This window comes from Coccidioides immitis (genome assembly GCF_000149335.2).
Source record: "Coccidioides immitis RS genomic scaffold supercont3.2, whole genome shotgun sequence".
Taxonomy (NCBI): Eukaryota; Fungi; Ascomycota; class Eurotiomycetes; order Onygenales; family Onygenaceae; genus Coccidioides; species Coccidioides immitis.
The window spans coordinates 2,286,425-2,305,651 of record NW_004504309.1 but is presented as its reverse complement, the minus strand read 5'-3'; the positions used below and the strand labels follow the sequence as shown (position 1 = coordinate 2,305,651).

The following is a 19,227-nucleotide window of genomic DNA, read 5'->3' as shown; positions in this document are numbered from 1 at the left end:
GAGTTCTTTGGCGTGAGGTTTGGTTCAGCTATTGTGAACACTCTAACCAAGTAACCCGTTTTGTAACATATGTTTCCAAACAATATTCTAGATAAGCCAAGGTGAGTGCAATTTCCTCCCCCGGGGTGTCTGAGATGGATTCTACTCCCTTCAAGGCTTCGTCTACTTTCCCAAATAAGGTACTGCAAGGCTAATCTTTTGTTGTATGCAGACTTCACGCGTCATAATCCAACCACTTTTACATATCATTGGGTTATTCGGGTTCTCGACGACTTTTGAGGCTCGGATGAAAGCATCACCGTCGATTCCCTGTTGGTTGTTGGTTGAGGGGAAGCTTTCACGTCGCGACCAACAGCTCAGAACGAACTCCCGTCTTTACATTTACCTTGAAGGTTTACCGAGTAAAACTATGGCGAGATAATGTTGAGCAATTGGTGGAATAGATGATACGATATCAGCAGAGATCATCTCATCTAAATGTCACATCGTTGGCGACGCTGTATCCCGTTACAAAATCAAGCTCACAGAGAAGGATATAACACGAAATCAACTTTCTTTCTACCGATCGGTACACAGAGCAAATGGAAGTGTCAAAAGTCAAAGAAAAGTGGGTAATAAGAAGTAGCTATTTCTTTTACCCCGATTGAAGGGTAAATGTATGCGTTGACAAACCGAGTGAACCGCTAGTATCCTATGAAAGCAAGACGAGGCGGGCTTAGCTTGGGAGAAGGTTTTCGAGCAGCCCAAAGGGAACGGAACTCCTATACTTCCGCACAAAAAGCCCAACCCGGCGGACGGTTGGAGACGTCGCGCTCCAAGAACGTAGTGGATATGAATGCCACTTCCAAGGATCAACGCCAAATTCCAAGGGATTTCACCTCCCCAGAGAGGGATGACTTTGACGAATCGGACCTTGACTCACGGAGGCAACTGTTACTCAGTAAATTTACCTCCCACCGTCTGCCGAGTTCAAAAAGTCCGGTAGAAATCCCGAAAAAGGAGCCGGCTACATCACCTCCCAACTTGTTGAAGCGCAGAGCAGACTCTATATCCAAGGATATCGAAGGCCATGGGACCGCTGATGCGCAGATTGCTGGTGAAATCGAGTATTCAGTTGCAAGTGCTCAGATGGAATCAAGAATTTCACCAGTACAGGAAAGTCGAAATCAATCGAAGGAGATAATTCCACCGTTTAGACTTCAAACTTGTAACAGTCACTTTAATGAGCCTAACGGACATCAAGTTCCAGTTCTGGAAGTGAGCGAAGATTCGATCGAGACAGGCGTCTGCGCCTCAAGAACGGTACCTGATGAGTCACCGCTGCGGAATGAACTGCCACCTTCTAATATACAATTCCCACAAAGGACGTTCCTTGATGGACGGGAAAACGCAATCACAACGGTTAAACGTTCGCTTCTTAATGATGCTGGTTTATCGAATGGGAAAGAGTGTAAACATACGAAGGCGTCTTTCTCGTCATCGGAGAACGCTGTGCGCTCAAATATGGCAGGGAATAAGATTCTAAAGTGGATCGATTCTTCACCATTGAGGTTCAATGCTTCGAAGAACAGACGTGGAGTCGGACCTGACTCGTTTCCTCCGGCAGAGTCCAACGGGCAAATTAATCACCCAAACATCGATAATACACATCCATACCGATCTATACAGTCGAGCATAAACGGCGCCGACGAAGGTCTACACGAGGGGCCGAAAACCCCTTTTTCAGGACCCTGCTTCTTTGAGACATCAAGTGACAGGCTAGCTGAAATAGTTGAGATTCCTTCGAGTATATCTCCCTCGACAATGGTCGGAAACGAACCCGACGAGGTGATTGATTTGGGCAAACCATCTTTATCTGCCTTGGACTCCTCAAATGCCAATTCCGACCAACAGCCTGAGTCATTGTATTCGTCCATACGTAGCCAGAGGCAGCCAAATAAGGCTCCAGATAAGGTCTCCGGATCTGGGCAACTGGCACCCTTAAATATGAAAAGCTCCCTCGTGCAGTTAGATGGGCGGTCCACAATATCTTATTCTTCCTCATTTGATTCAACCGCATTGGACAAGAGAGCAAGTGGAAAGCCAAGTGGGACATCACGGTCGTTGTGTTCATCCTCCTCTAATGTGATGTCTACAAACAACACATTGGACGAATATGGTGCCCGCCGTGCTTGTTTAGAGTCCCATTCCCACCCGTCAAAGCCGGGAAAATTCCATCAAAACAACCTGAGTGTTTCCCCACCAACAACCAGTGCTCCTGCTCCTTGTGATAGTGATCCACTGATAAAAGCTGGACGAAAAGCTTCAAGTCTTCTACAAAGAGACGAGTCTTTTTCTTGTTGCCCTTCCCCAAACAAAATTAATCGAACAGTCACATCACAGTCACAGTTTCAAGAATTCCCGACAGCATCCCAGCCGAAAACCGAAGCAGCTTCTTTTTCTGCTGCCACTAGAGATATCTGTTGGAAAAACAAATTCCAAGCGGAATTTAATCACTCCAGTTCAACCGAATCTGCGGCTAAAACATCAAAGCCACAGATGTTGGACAGTATTGATGCTTCCGCTACTAAAGCGCCTGTAAGACGTTCTACCAGGCATAGGAACGCTCCCATAAATTATTACGCGCGACCTCAAGGTTTCCACCGAGGCAGGGACATACCGGAGTTGGCCATCGATGAACTAGAAGAAAGCACGCCGGAACCCCTTCCCGAAGCCACAACCTCTCCGAACCGAGTTGCAGCCAAGCCCGCCACGCAGCATAAAGTCGTATATCAGTGCAGGGATTTCCATATAACCCGTGAGCCTTTGTTGTTGGAGACGACACATTCGATCGCCGAGAAAATAGACCAACAACACGTTCCATATTTTGATCGAGGGTCTAGAGATGACCCGTCGAAGTTTTCTGGCAGCGATATTGTCCATGTTGACTTTGATCTCAGCGAAATGAACGCGATGTATAGTATACTGACTGACAGTGATCCTGTTACAGACGACGACATTCCCATTCAAGCAGTAGTATCGCATGCCGTGATAAGTTTTGCCAGTAAAGGCGGAGATCTCGATACATTCGGTCGGCGCATTCACTACCTTCGAGCAATTAAACGTTATTTACGCCACCAGAAGCTAGCTGTTGGCGACTTCCTTATTCAAGCGAAAAGTGGAAATGTTGATGGTATAAAGAATATGAAGCCTAAAATCATCGAGAAATTATCGAGGTGCCTGACAAAAGTGTTCAACATTCAATTGGATAAATACCCTCGAACTCCGCTAGCTAAATTGGGGGAGGTACTCAAAGTCCTGAAAATAGAATGGCTCTATAAGATGACTACACAATGTCGGCATTTGGACAATCTCCTATTTCGAGATATGGACGATATTCAAAGATTCCTGAAAGACGCCAAGGAAGAGGTTCTTAATCCCTTTCCCTCTCTTCTTCGTATTGTGGAAGGGGTTTCCCAATGTCACCTCCGTTTCGACGATTATGAACCATTGGCTCTTTTAAGATCTCGAGAGCTAGGATACTCCACTCATCGAAACCGGACTCGAATCAGCCGTCGCCTCGAAGACGTACAAAATTGGGAATTGTGGAAATCTTGGACAGGCGCTTCTAATGATGTGTTGGTGCTGTCATGGTCTCCAGACGGTACCCGTTTCGCAGCTGGTGCTGCTGCTCAAACTGATGACCACAATATGCAATATAACCGGAACAATAATTTAATTCTTGGAGACCTTACCGTAGGTAGGCTCAAGGAACTACCCGACCATCGCATAGAGAGACCTGTCCTGGAGTCGGGCCCAAATTCACACAGTACCTATATTATGGTTGATCCGAATCTGTATATGACTGTTACCGCGATGCATTGGACCAATTGTGGTAACCATCTCTATACTGCTAGTTTCGACAAAACTGTGAAATTATGGGATGTATCGTCTCATGAAAACGCCCGGTGTATTAACACTCTCAGACACCGCGGAAGGGTACAAGAAATGGCCATTTCTGAATTCGACAACCGCCTTGTGGCTACGGGATGTGATGGCCCGTCTTTCTTGCTATGGCGGGCTGAGGGTGACGAATGTTCCGAGTCCAGTCATCTTGAATTCCGGCGGGATAAGTGCGCGGGAATGACACCATCATCTCTTCAATGGGGAAGAACATCGCAAACCAACAGATTCCTGGTCGGAGGATTGACTAGCGAGGATCCTTCAAATACTCATGATCCCAGTAAATTCGGATATCTTACCCTCTGGCAAGTTGGAGAAGCAGCTGTGTCACCTCTAAATATCACCCCCAACACACAAAATATATTTGATGTTGCCTGGCATCCGAGCTTGAATATTTTCGCAACAGGTTGCACAGTTCCCTCTGCTGCTCGCAGTCATGGGTACGGTTCGGAGACTCGGTCACTGGTTCGCATCTATGATCCTTTAAATAGCAAATGGGCTATTCACTGTTATGATTGCCCTGCTCTAGACATCAACCAAGTGACGTTTTGTCCTGCCGATGAGGTTTATATGACAGCGAGCTGCACTGATGGAGTGACCTATGTCTGGGACTACCGCAACCCGAAAGCGATATTGCATAAGCTCAGGCATGGAGAACCGATCAGTGATTTGAACCAGGATCTCAGGCGCGAGCAAGCTGATGTTGGAGTCCGCTGCTCTGTCTGGGGAAAGGGCTTTGAATTCTACACGGGCGCTTCAGACGGTATCGTAAAACGGTGGGACATTCGTTTGGCTCCTGAAGATGTTTTCCGAGAGAACGTAGCGTCATTTAACCAGGAACTTATGTGCGCCTCTATGTCTCCCGACTACACCAACATGGTTTTCGGTGACGCTTCAGGGGGTATTCACGTGATCTCGACTTCTCCTTGGGGAAGGTCAGATGATAATTTCTCATCTTTTGACTTTGAAAGAGCACCACAAGCCAAATCCAAGGATGCTGTTTGCGAAGAGTCTATTTCTGGCATACAGGAGGCAGCGAAATTGATTTCATCTGGTGAACTTCTAGCTCACCCCATATTTGGACCTGGTCAAGGCCCACATTATAATGGGCCATATGCAGCATGGGCTCGTCCCGAAAAAACTCTACCTGAAGAAATGGCTTTTACGCCGTTAAAGCCAGAAGTACAAGCAACACAGTTTAGAGGTCCTCCACTCCATGAACGACGAGGGCTGGATAAACAGACGCGTGAAAGACTCGCCAAACTGGTTGAATTATCAGCCACCCGAAACCGAAGACGCGGCAAAAATAAACGGAAACGAGATGGTTTTTTAACTCTTAATTCAAAGCGTACAGTCGCTTTTCAGCCCAGAAGTACACCGTACTCCTCTGGAAAGATTGATGCTCATGCAAGTTTCAATTCAAAACCAAGAAGTATGCCTTGGAGCTCTTCAAATCAACCAAAGCACAAGCAGGTTAAACCTGCATTCAAGATTGATTCATCCAATTTTATTGATTTAACCCTAGACTCAAATGAGGAGGGTTCTGTTCAAGAAATTTGCCTATCCGAATTCAGCAAACAGCCAGATAATAAAGAGGAAGACGATGAGTTTGAGGAAGATCACTGGTGGCCAGTAAATGTTCACCCAAACTTTTAAGCCTTAAGTCTTGATTCTTGAAAATAATAGCTGCAAATGCTGCAAATCAATTTGATTTGAAAAGCACGCACAATTAAGCCTTAAAACTTTTGGATTCAAATATTTGCATTAACTGTAAGGATTCGCCCGCGAACCCCGTACACAGACAAACAACACCCACGGGCCACAAGGGCTGGGAGCCACTCGCGAGATGTTGGGAGTGGATGTGTACTACACAAGACACTACTAAGTCACATGCTCACAAGCACACATAAAAGGGCCTTCTTGAAGTTGCATGTCTGTTGCACATGCATGTTTTCAGTGGTCAGCTAGTGACAGTTCCATCACATTATTCATTCTGGTGGCATGGCAGACTAGTTAACTAGTTAGTTAGTTATCATCTCATTCCAAGCCACGAAGCCATGTCTAGAGCTCTTTATTAGGACCTGGAAGGCGGTAGTTTGATAGAATCTAGGGCTTAGGGCTAGGGCTGCGGAAATCGCCTGCAAGCTGTATATAGTGTCACTCCTCCCCAGGCCCCCTTTTCTAGGCTCACCACCTTAGTATTTCGTTGAAATAACTTACCTAGAAGTTCGGCAATGAGATTCTATTCTTCTGCACCTAGATTCGAAGCCCTAACACTCTTCTTCACTTTCCAGCTGCTGTTCCTGAATTATCAAGCATGGCATAAATCCAGCTACTCTCGAATCCTTAATTATGCATTTCTTTCATTTCAAAAGCCCTTTTTTCTGGCTTGATGAACATAGGATAATGAGGTGAGAACCATCATCAATGTTGAGAACTTTAAGGCTTTTATCCAGCCAATCATATTAACCGCAGACAAGCGAAGGGTTCTATTTTTGGTCTCTGTCTGTTTTTGGCTCAGTCCGCCTTGCACTTCATTTTCAGCAATACCCCTCAACCCAGCACTCAATTCTGTATTTCTGCACTTTTGAAAAGCTGTACAATTGCGTCATTTCTCAGGACCAGCCAACTATGATATCGAGAACCATGCAGAAGATGTTGAGTGCAAGCTGAAGCGCTGAAGCAAAGGGCCCCTTCAGGTCCCCCCAGGCAAAAAGTACCCCCGGCAAAAGGTTGATTGATTGATTGATTGATTTATTCATAGACTGTCCCAGCCGCCCTCAGGCAGCTATCCAGTGCACTACATACAGGAGTTTCTGCTGCCTGGAAGTTTAGCTATTCTTGCAAGAAGTGCCCTGCTCTTACACATGTCATTCTTGCAAGAGTTGCTTTCTTTCCACTTCAGCTTCCTCTACCTATAATCTTCCTGATTGTTCTGTGTCTCTGCCTTGTCAGGCCTTTCCTGACCATCCTTAGCTTCTATGTACTGGTTTTTACACTCGCATGCTAGTTATATCGGAGTACTGTGGATGGGACCGCTCTGAATTGGGTCAGAAGGCCTGTCCTGATCATCATCTTTGCTGCTTGTACCGCCATTGGCGAGTTACGGAGAATGCGTTTGATGTCCACGCATAGAGACCTGCCTGCCCACATTTGATGTCGTTCATCTGCCCAGTTTCGGCACTCCAGGAGGATGTGACGCACGGTCTGCGGCCCATAGCCGCATTGGCACTTGTAGGTGTCGGCCTTGTTGATGGAGTGAAGGTACGCAAGTAGGCCAATCTTGCCTGTGCGCATCTGTGTGATCACAGAGCTAATCGCTCTATGTGTTCCAATGTGTGTGTGCAGGATTGCTTTTCCCGGCCGGACCCCAAGTTTGAGGAGGTCTTTCCCGTGCTTTGCCTTTTCCCAGGATACTGAGTTTGTCTCTCGCGGACATCGCTGGCCTGAAGCAGCGGCGCTACCGCAGCTGCCCCAACGTGGCCGTTGATGCCACTCCCGTCGGTGTAGATGTGTATTGTCGTTGAATCCATAGCATCATGTTCCTTGATTGCACCTTCAGCGGATTCGTTTTATGCAGATAACAGGCGGGGTCCACCACGGCGGTACAGCATGGGGCTGGCGTTTCTCAAGTCGATTGAGCTGCAGCTTGAATTTGTTTTCCAAGATATTTGAGAACCGGTCGAGAGGGCTCTGTGCATCGCGTCCCCAGGCAAAAGGTACCCCCGGGCAAAAGGGTAAAAAATCCCGATAAGCAACTTAGCGGACATTCCACTGATGGAGACCACTTTAATCAGGAATCGTGGCTCCCCTATGTGATGGAACGGTTTAACGAGAGATGAACTGCAAGTTATACTGCTCCTAGTACGAGAATACAAAGCTGAGGAAGGAAAGAAGAAGAAGAAGCAAACAAACAAGCTATCTAGAATATCTACATTCCTCCCGCAGGCGACTTCCGGAGCCCTAAGATCTAGCCCTGATTTCCCATTTAGGTAGTGGTCTGAATCCGCGCCGTCACACCCAAGAGGATATTCCACTGACGGAGACCACTTTAGTCGGGAATCATGGCTTCCCTAGAGGACATTCCGCTGATGGAGACCACTTTAATCAGGAATCGTGGCTCCCCAGCGGTCATAATTGCCAATCATGTTGCAATTGGTGCCGATTAACGGTCATATCAGGCCTAATGATCCTCTGTGCCCTATCAGAAATCTCCCAAAGGGTCCAGTAGAGCCCTCACATTGCCATCCATGACATCTTTTAACCCTATAGAGCATAACATCCTTTATACTCTAATGGTAGGAATGAATTTCAATATCTCCTTAACTTTCAGATTGTTGAGTAGGGGAGTTCATCTTTTACTTAATAAATATGTAACGAGCAATAGAAAACTGGTAAATTTAGGGATTTCTATATACAAGATCTCAACTGGGAGATGGTTGGCCAACACCACTGCAAGACTTTGTGGATTTGGAGTAATTCTCCAATGTGATTTGGGCAGGAGGTGGATATTGTTTCTCCTGTACGGAGTAAAGTTGTGAGCAAAAGCAGCTAAAAACACGGGATTCTTCATACCAATTCCTCTTTTGGTGGAGGAAAGAGTTTAGTTTCATTCTTCACAAGTCTTTTTGTAAAGATTTGAATGGAAGGCTGCCATCTTCTCTTGGTTGTTTGATCAACCAAATGCTCCGAGATGGAAATAAAGATATCACTCTTGCAATCTCTGTGGTATTGATCAAGCTTGCCTTCCAGTGTGGTCTTTCGATCAATCCGCTTTCGTGAGAGGCTCCCCAAATCACACTTGGGATTTACTCGTTTGTCCACTGAGAAGTGAACTGTAATGTATCGACAAGGTACTGGATCTATTGTGCTATTGGAAGGGTTTCGGATCGGATATTTAGCAATTATCAGGTTAATATCGCTATAGCACTCTAGATAATAATCATACAGCATCTTCAGCAGCGTTTCCTTGCGTCTTCGCCGCCTTTGATGCGGGTCGGCGCATTTACGCTCTGTATCTAGCTCATTAATGTGGTCTGACGGCCGGCATGCCATGATTGAACAGAAAAGGGATATACAGGAATGCAATCATCCATAGAAGAATTTAAAGAATTTTATAGGCAGACAGTGCAGGACACTGGGAAGGAAACGGGACTGTTTATAAAGAGCTGCATGACCACGAATTTTCAAAAAAGCCACAAACTTTTCAGGCCACCATACTTGTGGCCTTGTAGGATCGATTCAAATCTACCTAAAATAGCATCAACACGATAAAAAGGCATTACAGTATGCTGGTCCTCAATTCTGTGTACTGCCTTTCAGGTCTCCCCCAGCTTTGATGGCATGTACACAAGTTTCTAACCTGACGAGAAATTGATGAGTAAGCAAGCTTCAACTCCCAACATCTCGCGAGCGGCTCCCAGCCCTTGGGAGTGTTGTTCGTCCGTGTAAGGGGTTTGCGGGTGAATCCTTACAGATTTCCCCCCTGGTAAGCCTTGGTCCCTCAAGGCGGCTGTCTCATTAAAAACCTTCATGGGTAGAAAACAAAAAACCCCTTGAGAAAAATAAAAATTTCCTCATAAGGAAAATAGTACAGCCTCACTAGAGATATGATATCAACACAACAGAGCCCAATAACACAACAATATGTAGAGAGCCTCTATTGTTCTCACTAGCTCCGTGTCACCATTAGATAATGGGCACTAGCTTAAGAGAAAGCTTTCTCTCACTTTCTCTTTCTCTTCTTTTCTTCTCTTCCTTCTCTAGCCTCTATCATCTTTACCCAAGGTAAGTGAACCCTCTAAGCACTGCTTCGCGTAGGAGGCAGATTCATGGGAGGTCTCTGGTGATTGGAAGATCACTATGGCTACACCCTGTCGCTCCACTCACTTGGCCGCAAGGCCACAGACTGGTGAGTTCACCCACGATTGCGCCTTTGCCTCGCGTGGTTGTAGGGTCTTGCCTTCGCGTGTGCTGCTAGCACACCTGGTCGGAGTCGGGTAGCCAGTGCTACTATCTCGTCGATACTATCTGGGATCTCCAGTTGCTCGTCCAACTTGGTTCGCATGGGCTTATCCAAGCTCCATATAAAGAGGTTCTTCTTTAGCTTCACGGGGTCTTCAAATTCTTCGCCAATTTCTGATGCAACCTCTCGGTATCGTTGGAGATAGGCATAGTCGGTTTCATCTGAACTCTTGCGAAGGCTAAAAAGTTTTCGCCAAGCGTTTCGCGTGCGGCTTAGGGAGTCTCCTGACTTTGCGAGTAGGAATTCCTTGAGGCCATTCCAGTTGTTCTTCGATGGGTTCTGTTCGCGGTGGACCTCCCAAAGGTCTTTCTCAATATAGTCAAGTCCAATGAGGGCGTACGCGAGGGTCTGTTCGTTGTTCAGTGCATTGGCATCGCGAATGAATTCAATATTGGAGGTAAATCGCCGGTATTCAGTGTAGCTGCCAGTCTTGTATAGCTTCGCGTATTGGGGTAGTCTTAGGACTGACGATCGCTTCGCGGGTGTTGTATTGGAGGTGGCTGCATCTAGGGATTCACTTCGCGAGTGCTTTCGGTCATTGGCTTCAAGGGCATTCAACTCCTTCTTCAATCTTATCACACTCTCTAGTAGTTGAATCTTTTCGCGAAGTTTTATAACTTCTTCTCCATCTTGGGCTATTTCGGTTGGCTCTCTCTCTGAGGTCGCCATGCTGGTTTTGGTCTCATCAACAGTTGAGAGAGTTGAGGTATCAGGGTTGGTAGTCTCTTTGTGAACTAGGGTAGGTGGCTCTTCAGGTTGGTTCTCTGCTGGCGTACCAGGTTCGCGAGTCTCAGGGTTGGCTTCTTTGTGTAGAGACCATTGTCGGGCGTCACCAAAGGATGAGTGGCAAAATGTGAAGATCGTACTTCATGGATCAGTGTGGCAATGGATCTCTAGTAGGAAATGTATGTGGAAAAGGAATATGCAAGGTAAAAGTCTTATATTCTTCTAGCAACTGTGTATGACTGTAGACAAGATTGCCACTGCTTTATTAAGAGGTTCGCACAGTGGCTGCCTTTTAAGGTGTCCATACCGGAAAAATGAGCTTTTCGGGCAACCGTCAGAAAACATTTATCTGACACAACCTGTTGAACCATGGGTTGCAAGCTTGAAACTGTAGATCAACCATATATTTACAATGCACATATAAAGGGTCCGAAACATAGAGAATTTGGAATATATGATGCACCAATTGAGGGTTTTGAACTCAATTCAGAAGCTTTTCAATTACTAGGAACTAACTAAGTATTACACAACCACCCACACAACCTGAATCATAATGAAGTTTTTTTTTTTTTTAAATTTTGGGAGCCTCCTCACTGGTTGAAGTCTCTGGTTTGGGGACAGGATGTAAGATCAGTGCAGAAGAATTGTCAGGGTGAGCCCATTTGGGCTGTCTGATCATACTTTCAAGCAAATCAGCTCCACTGCCTCCAGTTGGAGACAGGCCTGATGCAGATATATTTGGCTGTAACTGAACAAAGAGAGAAGGTATAATTAAAGTGGGGGAGGGGGAGGGAGAAGCAGACACAGCAGAGGACAGAGCAGCAGTAAATCAATCTATCTTGATTACTGATTTGCAGACAGTTTCTTCTGTCTTTCACTTTTTCTGTCATCAAATATTAAAGTCAGTTCAATTCATTCTGACATTACATCAAGTATACTGACTACAGAAGATAAACAATTGGACTTTAAGTTCTGGCAGATGTCAGTCAAGATTCTTTCAATATTCTATATATATAACTACATTAGCATGAGTTGAATGTATGATCTCCAATCAGTTCAACCTATCTTGACAGAGCAGAATGTATGCTCTGCAAGCTCTTTTTATTTGGCTTGGATAGACACAAGCTTTTTCAATACTGTCAAAGTGGCAGCATCAACTTCAGCATTGAAGGGGGAGAGAGGAGAGAATTTGTCAGTTCAGATCAACAGGGGTGCCATTTTGGCAAGCAATTTACTGAAACCAGTAGCCTGTTCCACCATACTGGCTTTCAATTTCTCTCAGAGTGTCATGTTCTTAAGTCTAAGAAAATTGTCATGATCAGACAGTAATGCTGCCACTTTCTTCTGCAGCTCTGAAGAGACAGAAGCACAGGCTTTTTTATCTTCTGCACAATTGGTGCAGGTCTTTGTGGTTTCTTGCTTACAGGAACAAGACTTTTTGATGTGTGCTGTATATATAAACATTAAACAGCAGCCACAGAGTATATCACTTATTATAGCAGGCTCTTCTTTGACAGCTGAGAGCTTTTGCTCTGGCTTCTTCTTTATGAACATTAGAGAGTGCTTATCCTGAGCTGCTGCCAATTTATGTGTTTGCAGAGCCATTTTTTGCTATTTCTGTATATATTATTCTTTAGTTTGCTGCAGTTCCTTATTTCATTCTGAAATTCACCACTTATCTTGATATTGGAATAGGGGGAGAGAAGCAATAAGAAATATAATAAGCTCAAGAGAAGGAAAGAAAGAAAAGAAGAGAAGAAGAGAGAGATTTTGTGTGGAAAGAGATTATTATATCTAGAGTGTCTGCTTGATTGTTTTGGATTTTCTAATCAGAATGTGTCTATTTATACATTACTAAGTGCTAACTCATTTTGCTTAGAGCTCCTACAGCTGATTACAGTAAACAATAAAGAGATATATATTAAATATAGCAAAATTTGGCTCTTGCAAGCATTGATATAACAGAGCATTGCATTAAAGTCTAGATATCAAATCCTGAAATTTATTTTGAAGCACAAACTAACAGTTCATTTTGACTCAAGAAGACATCTTTTTATGTATTCAACTAGAATCTGCATCTCTTTCAGAACATGCAATCAGTTGTGACTGATGCAGGTCTCTTTAAACAGGCAGACCAATTTATTGCAGTCTCAAAATAATTCTCTGTAATGTTCTGCAAAGAATTCCAATTCTTCTTGTCTGAATTATCATTCTCTGGCTCCTGCAGAGCTTGCACTGCCTGAGCTGAATATGAATCAGATTTTCTAGATGGCATACTAGATATCAACTGGACTGCATTCAGAATTCCTGGCAAAGTCTCAACATGGACAATCTTTGACTTTCTTGATTGGACCTTCTGTTGGGTGAAGTTATTCAAATTAATATCTCTCAGTCCTGGTTTCTGTGTCAAGCAGTTCCAGAGCTTGAGTACAGAATTCCAGATGTAGATCAACAGAGTGAATGTGTTCTATTTCAGACTGTTGTCATCAAGATACAGCTTTATGTATGCTGCTAAATTTGCATACACCTCTATTGCCATAACTGTCAGAGCAGAAATCATGATGATTAAGATTTACCATTAACTTACATTCAAAATATTATTTTCCTTGTGGAGCTGACTTCTCAAAATCAACACACAGCTTGACCCAGTAAAAGACTTTACAGAATTGGTCTCACTTGAACAATCAGGCAAAATAGCTGATCAGCTTTTGTTGATTAGTTATTTCATGGAGTCTGAAATCAGAATTTTCAGTCAAGCTGAGTTTAATACATTTTCTGACATGATTCTACAAATAAGGTCAGTTTATACCATAACTAGAAGTTTAGAGACATTGTTCCAATCTTTAAGCTACTCAAGATCTTACATTTCCAATCTTTACAGAGGTCTGACATGCATCTAAAAAGTTCATAAAAATATGAGTCATTCCTGGCTTCCCAGTTCTCAAGGCTCAGCACCTCCTGAATAGTATCAGGAATCAGATCAGTATTTAATGTTGATATATAGGCCCATTGCACCCAATTTTGTATCTCATGCTCCATCACTTGAACCTGCTTTTCAATCTCTGTATGATCAGAGAATGCTTCAGTTCAGGTACTTGTATTTGAACTGAATAATGCTTCTTGAGCCTTTGGCATGTTGTATAATTGGGCCCATGGGAAGGTGTAAGCTGTTCTTTTTGATACTGGTGTGCTCTGTATCTCCAACATTTTGGCTATCAGATTGCTGTTGAGAATAAATGAGAGTGAATGCTTGAATTTCAGAGGGGTTCACTATCTATTATATAGTTGACTTGAAGTGCATTCAACTGCTCAAGTTGCTATTCAGATCTGTATTCATATTCCCCTACATTCTAAAATTCAACATCACTAAGTGATTGATTTCTTTGAAATAGACTGATCACCCAGGAGAATACAGATTATTACTGACCTTGCATTCCTTAGAGCTAATTACAGGTCTAGATGATCAGAATATTACAGTTGATCTGCAGCACAGTTGGTACATTTTGCAGCTGCTCTAACATTCAACTTTGCTATAATACATTTAATTCCCCAATCAAACAGCAATTTTCTTTCTAATTTCTACATACTTTATTTCAAAGAAATTTCACAGCAATTCTTACTGTTTCTGCAACTTGAAACTCAACCACTGCAGAAACCAGCATATAAACCTCAAGCAAACATGCAAGGTTCAAGGTACTTGAGGTGTATAGAGAACTATATGTTTTGGAGAAGACAACTTCATTTGTCATTCCCAGTCTCACAGTTTCAAAGGTGCAGACAGCCTGCCCATTTGTTGCAGGAATCACAAGATTGCAATTGTATTTTATCTTCAGTAGAACCTGACATTCAGCTGAACAATCAAACTGAGAAGTCAGAGTTAAGTGTAAGATCTTGAATTCTCTGTCAGTCTGCATCATTCTAATCACTATATACAGTGAAGCAGGGTATGATGGGATGCCTTGTCAAAGTAGGTGAGTTGGTTGAGATGGTGAGAGCGCAAGAAGGATGAAAAATCACAATATAGTAAGGATGGTAATGGCCGAGTAGTAAGAACAGAGAAGCATGCCTTAACAGACACCTAAGCTCATAAGAAATAATAGTACTAAAGAGCCTGTACTAACACAGGCAGCTCTAATGAGGAACAGTAGCAAGCTTCATAAACAAGAGATCTTCATATTCTCTAACTAATAACCAAACTAGCAATAAAGAATGAGTGTGTGGAAAAGTACAAAGGTGTGTGAAGGTATTGAGTGAGATGCAGGGGCTATAGATGGTTTATATAGCTCAGAGATAGTAGCTGGGGGGGTTTTGTGCCTTGGACTGGAACAACCTTTGTCCTAATATGGTACTGGAATCCCCACTACATTTCCTTCTGGCTTTCAATGTTGGTGTCCCCTGACAACAGGCAACATATGAAACAAAACAAAGGCAATTTAGTAAAGAAAATAAGAGGCTAAGAATTAGTAACAATCTGGTAAGAAAAGAGATAGAAAATAAGAATAAAGAGAGTGACAGCAGCAATCTCTAATAGTGATCACCATGATTCTCTTCTTCCATCAAGTTCTCAGGAGAAGGAGAAGGCTGAACTGACACTGGATTAATGTTGTTGTGCATGCAATGCCAATAGGATTTGTTACCAAAAGCTTTCTTTTCAATTTGGTATGTCTTGATAATGGCATCCAAAGCAATTTGTGTGGCCTTTAGGTGTCAGTTATTAATGAAGTCCTGAGCCTTCTTCTCTTCTGGTCCAAAGAGGGTATTGAGCTTCTCAATCACCATAGGGTTGTCCCATCTAATTTGGCCTACCAAGGCATCCAATATAGCTTCTAAGCCTTGCAATTGAATAGCAGTAGGGAATCAATATGGAACTGATGTGTAATGGTTTGAATGGCTGGAAGGTGATAATGGCCCTGGAACTAGATCTCTATGTGCAGCAGAGAGCTGTGACCAGGTACCAGCTTTATTGACTTCAAGATGTTCATGGTTCTTCTGGATTACCACATACCAGGGTAGCATAGTATGCCGGACCTTTTTGCATGGACCATGAGCTCCATGGGGCAGCAGAGGGCTTGTAATTCAGATATTGCCAGATTTGCAAATGATGTTGGTCCACCTAATACCAAATTTTCTTTTGTCATCTTTGGTATACATTGTATTCTTAATGTGGTGAATATAGCCATCAGTGGATAAGCCTTATTCTTCAACTAGTCCCCACCAATTCTCTAGATGGTTATGCATTCCTGGCAAGATTTCTGTGCAGTTGCCAGACTCTTCTGCCATTAAGGTCAAGAATTCTTGTATCATGTTAACACCCCTTCCAGTAGTAATAGCATCTGGAACATTGACATCAATATGGTGAAATCCAGTTTTATCCCCTGGCTTAGCATACTTGGCATAATATGGATAGGAGATTAATTTCCAAGCATGATCAGATCTTGTCAGCACATACCATAGGTAGTATGCAGGGTTCTGGCGCATGAGTTGTTGGCCAATACTGTGGTACATTGTTCTCAATCATCTGTAATTGTTATGACCTCCCATCATTCACTGATGATGGTAGTACATATTATATTCACCATTGACCTGAGTGAGTACTGTAGTGGTGGTGTCTTGTAACCTATCATTCCACCAGCATATTAGCTGGAGAATAACAACAGACCCAGTGGTCTCCCATTTCTTCTGAAGATTGCTGGTGGTGAACTTGTTAACTCCAGTGATCCGCATGTATCAGTTAAAGTCAAACATTCTCATGTTTGCAACCAGAGGGATAATTGGCTGATGTTTGAATTTGTAAATGCCTAAAGCATCTTCAGCTCTAGCCAGTCTATTTGCCAAATGGAACCAGAGGTAGGTGCTGTTATTGGTCTTGACTGAGCTAATGTTGCAACAATTCCTATGGATGTGAGCCAAACAGTTGAGAAGCTCCTCTCTATTAAGTGTGTGAGTCTGCAACCCAAGTTTTGAAGCCATTAATTTTGCATGATCATAGCATAGGTAGATATCAGCTTTCTTATCACTAAATGCCTTTTCTAATTGCTCCAGGATGTGAATAAGCTCCAATTCTGAACACATTTTAATACTCTTTATCTTTTGCAGGAGTTGCTGTTCAAATCCACAGCAACAGCAAGTACCAGAGCATACTGCCATGACAGATTCTTCACACTCATGTCAAGGTATCTCTTCATCACTTTCAGAAGAAATAACAGACTCATCATCATCATCTAAGTCTTGAAGAGTTTGGTGTGCCAACATGGCTGCAATTCTTTCACTGCAGCACTTTGGAGCTTCTGATTGGCTGGGTGGATTGGCCAGCATGCTGGTGAATCCAAATGGCAGCTGTAATTGGCCAGTTTCAAATCCACACAATCTAATTGACATTGTGCTATGTATAGAGGCTCCCAACACATTGTGGCTATATGGCATAGACATTCCACTCATTGGAACATCTCTTGATAATCTTGGAGACTGCAGTCCTTCCAGTAGATCTCAGGGGCTGCTTGCAGTGGGAGGACTCCTAGCAATATTCTGAATTGAATATTGGGAGCTAGATGACTGTGGAAGAGCCAACAGCTGTAGAAGACTGTAGTTGCCAATGGTAAGGCCCCATCAGTATAGGGCATCTCTTGAAGGAAGTTTGCATATACAGTCAACTTCTTTGTCAGCTGTAGTATAATTGCCTGGCAATATAGCTAAGCTCTGGCAATGTCCAGCCCCTGTAGCATCTAGTCTTTGGAGCACTGTGCTGTTAATATTATTGGTGAACTTATCCCAATCCTTGTAGACATTTAGAGTATGGTGAAGCTTTTGTGCTGCCCACAGGCTCTCCACTTTTGACCATATGGCATCAATCCTGTTAATACCCCATGTAGTGACAAGTCTATTCTTGATCTTTTGCATATCAATGTGACATCATTCAACATCCAGGGTAACCTTTCAAGCATCATGGAAATCAGCTTCAAAATTAGTGTGTGTAACATGTTGCCAAGCTCTGAATCTTTCAACATATCAATAGAAATGGGCCACTAAGTCAGTAATCACATCAGTCACTTGCATCAGTGCGTTCATTAGCTCAATCTGTAGGCCATAGCAATAGTGTGGAGCTTGGTTATTGATGTATTCCATAGCTGCTGTTAGGTTATTGAAGAAATGGCCATCCAGGTTGACTCCACTGTCTCTGGTAACAACCAGGCCTTGGTTTTCGGGTGCAGGGGCTAGAGGAGGCAAGTTGCTTTGTCCAGCCATTTTGAAGGATATTGGTGATCCAAAAAGAATTGCAAATGTCAGAATAACAGAATAGAAGGCAAGAAGAAGTGTTGAAAATGTTGAATCTGTGAAAAGAATCAAGCTTGAATGTAAAAGACAGTAGAAGCTTCAGGAAAGAAAAATCAGTCTTTAAATATCTCCTGAAAAATTCAGAAAAAGTGAAGGCTTCTGCAAATAATAAAGAAAGAGAAACTTCCCAAATAAGCAAGCAAAAACTTCACTTTGCAAGCAAATAAAAGAAACCTCCCAAAAGAGCAAGCAAAAACTTCACTTTTGCAAACAAAACACAACAAATTAAACATCTTGTGGAGGTATAACAACAGCAAAGCTCCAGTCATCTGGTATAACAGTTGGTAATTATGTTTGCTCCATTTCTCCTTGGTCATTTTCATTTTTGCTCTCACTCTGATCTTGGTCATCCCCCCTATTCAAGGAGCTAACATCCAAGGAACTGCTAGAGAGAATATTAGGCTGGCTTCTTGTGGCATATTTTTGAGGAACATTCTCCATCTCTTCATCTGAATCTGCTGGGCTATCACTGAGCTGCTTCATTCCAGATCTTATAAGATACTTCTTTAATCTGCTTCCTGCAATAGATTCTTTGATTTCAGTGCTGTCTAACTCTTTAAGATGATAGGAACCTAGTTCTTGATTGGCAGACTTAACCCTATAGGGTTCTAGCCATCAAAAGCACAGAATGTTGTTTCTAGACATATTCTGTTCTCCTTTAGTATTGTGAAGCAAGACAAGGTCTCTGGGTTGAAGAGGGTTGGTCTGAATATTATGGGTATCATTAAAGTATTTCTTATTCTTAGTGTGCATTTGGAGCTGATGATGTGCTGCTTCCAGAACATCCTCATCTCATCATTCAATTTGGTGTGCATGCATCAAAAGAAGGTCTTCAGTCATTCAGACATTTCACCATGGAATTGTTTGCCAAGTGGGAATCTTGAGTTCAACTGGAAGAACTGCCTCCTGACCCATTAGCAATCTATAAGAGGAGATACCAGTACTAGCCTTAGTTGTCATTCAATCTGCTATCAGAATTGCAGGAAGATGTTTAATTCAATCCCTTCCAGTATCATTGGTGGCTTTAGCTAATCCATCAGCCAAAGACTTATGATCAACTTCCACCATACCATTTGCAGGAGAATTATAGAGTGAAATAACAATGCATTTGATGTTGAATTTCTTCAGTAAGGTTTCCACAACATCCTTATTCTCTGGTCCTCCATCCATAACAAATTTGGCAGGCAGGCCCCATTGACAGA

General features: G+C 43.1%; 5 protein-coding genes across 5 annotated transcripts; 2 read left to right on the top strand and 3 right to left on the bottom strand.

Moving 5' to 3' along the window:
* Positions 1 to 68: 68 nt before the first annotated feature.
* On the top strand, positions 69 to 6,172 carry CIMG_06317 (WD repeat protein). The gene is made up of 2 exons (XM_001242420.2): positions 69 to 101; positions 212 to 6,172. The coding sequence occupies exon 2, from the start codon at positions 694 to 696 to the stop codon at positions 5,596 to 5,598; it is 4,905 nt and encodes a 1,634-aa protein (XP_001242421.1). The 5' UTR covers positions 69 to 101; positions 212 to 693; the 3' UTR covers positions 5,599 to 6,172.
* An 82-nt stretch (positions 6,173 to 6,254) lies between these two features.
* CIMG_13047 (uncharacterized protein) lies at positions 6,255 to 7,888 on the top strand. Its single transcript, XM_004445296.1, has 4 exons — positions 6,255 to 6,353; positions 6,423 to 7,206; positions 7,291 to 7,679; positions 7,740 to 7,888. Exons 1-2 carry the CDS (start codon positions 6,295 to 6,297, stop codon positions 6,613 to 6,615), a joined length of 252 nt encoding a protein of 83 aa, XP_004445353.1. The 5' UTR covers positions 6,255 to 6,294; the 3' UTR covers positions 6,616 to 7,206; positions 7,291 to 7,679; positions 7,740 to 7,888.
* A 478-nt stretch (positions 7,889 to 8,366) lies between these two features.
* On the bottom strand, positions 8,367 to 8,997 carry CIMG_06315 (uncharacterized protein; the record flags this gene model as incomplete). The annotated part of the gene is made up of 2 exons (XM_001242418.2): positions 8,367 to 8,462; positions 8,518 to 8,997. 2 exons carry the CDS (start codon positions 8,995 to 8,997, stop codon positions 8,367 to 8,369), a joined length of 576 nt encoding a protein of 191 aa, XP_001242419.2.
* Positions 8,998 to 9,129: 132 nt separating this feature from the next.
* On the bottom strand, positions 9,130 to 11,038 carry CIMG_06314 (uncharacterized protein; the record flags this gene model as incomplete). Its single annotated transcript, XM_001242417.2, has 2 exons — positions 9,130 to 10,832; positions 11,001 to 11,038. The coding sequence occupies 2 exons, from the start codon at positions 11,036 to 11,038 to the stop codon at positions 9,860 to 9,862; spliced, it is 1,011 nt and encodes a 336-aa protein (XP_001242418.1). The 3' UTR covers positions 9,130 to 9,859.
* A 1,738-nt stretch (positions 11,039 to 12,776) lies between these two features.
* On the bottom strand, positions 12,777 to 13,732 carry CIMG_13046 (uncharacterized protein; the record flags this gene model as incomplete). The annotated part of the gene is made up of 3 exons (XM_004445295.1): positions 12,777 to 13,160; positions 13,281 to 13,390; positions 13,558 to 13,732. The coding sequence occupies 3 exons, from the start codon at positions 13,730 to 13,732 to the stop codon at positions 12,777 to 12,779; spliced, it is 669 nt and encodes a 222-aa protein (XP_004445352.1).
* Positions 13,733 to 19,227: the final 5,495 nt, after the last annotated feature.

Excerpts from the sequence above, each read along its gene's own strand:
- CIMG_06317 (XM_001242420.2), top strand. The coding sequence starts at position 694 with ATGAAAGCAAGACGAGGCGGGCTTAGCTTGGGAGAAGGTTTTCGAGCA.
- CIMG_13047 (XM_004445296.1), top strand. The coding sequence starts at position 6,295 with ATGCATTTCTTTCATTTCAAAAGCCCTTTTTTCTGGCTTGATGAACAT. Across the intron at positions 6,354-6,422 it reads GATGAACATAGGATAATGAG|CGAAGGGTTCTATTTTTGGT; the intron begins GTGAGAACCATC and ends ACCGCAGACAAG.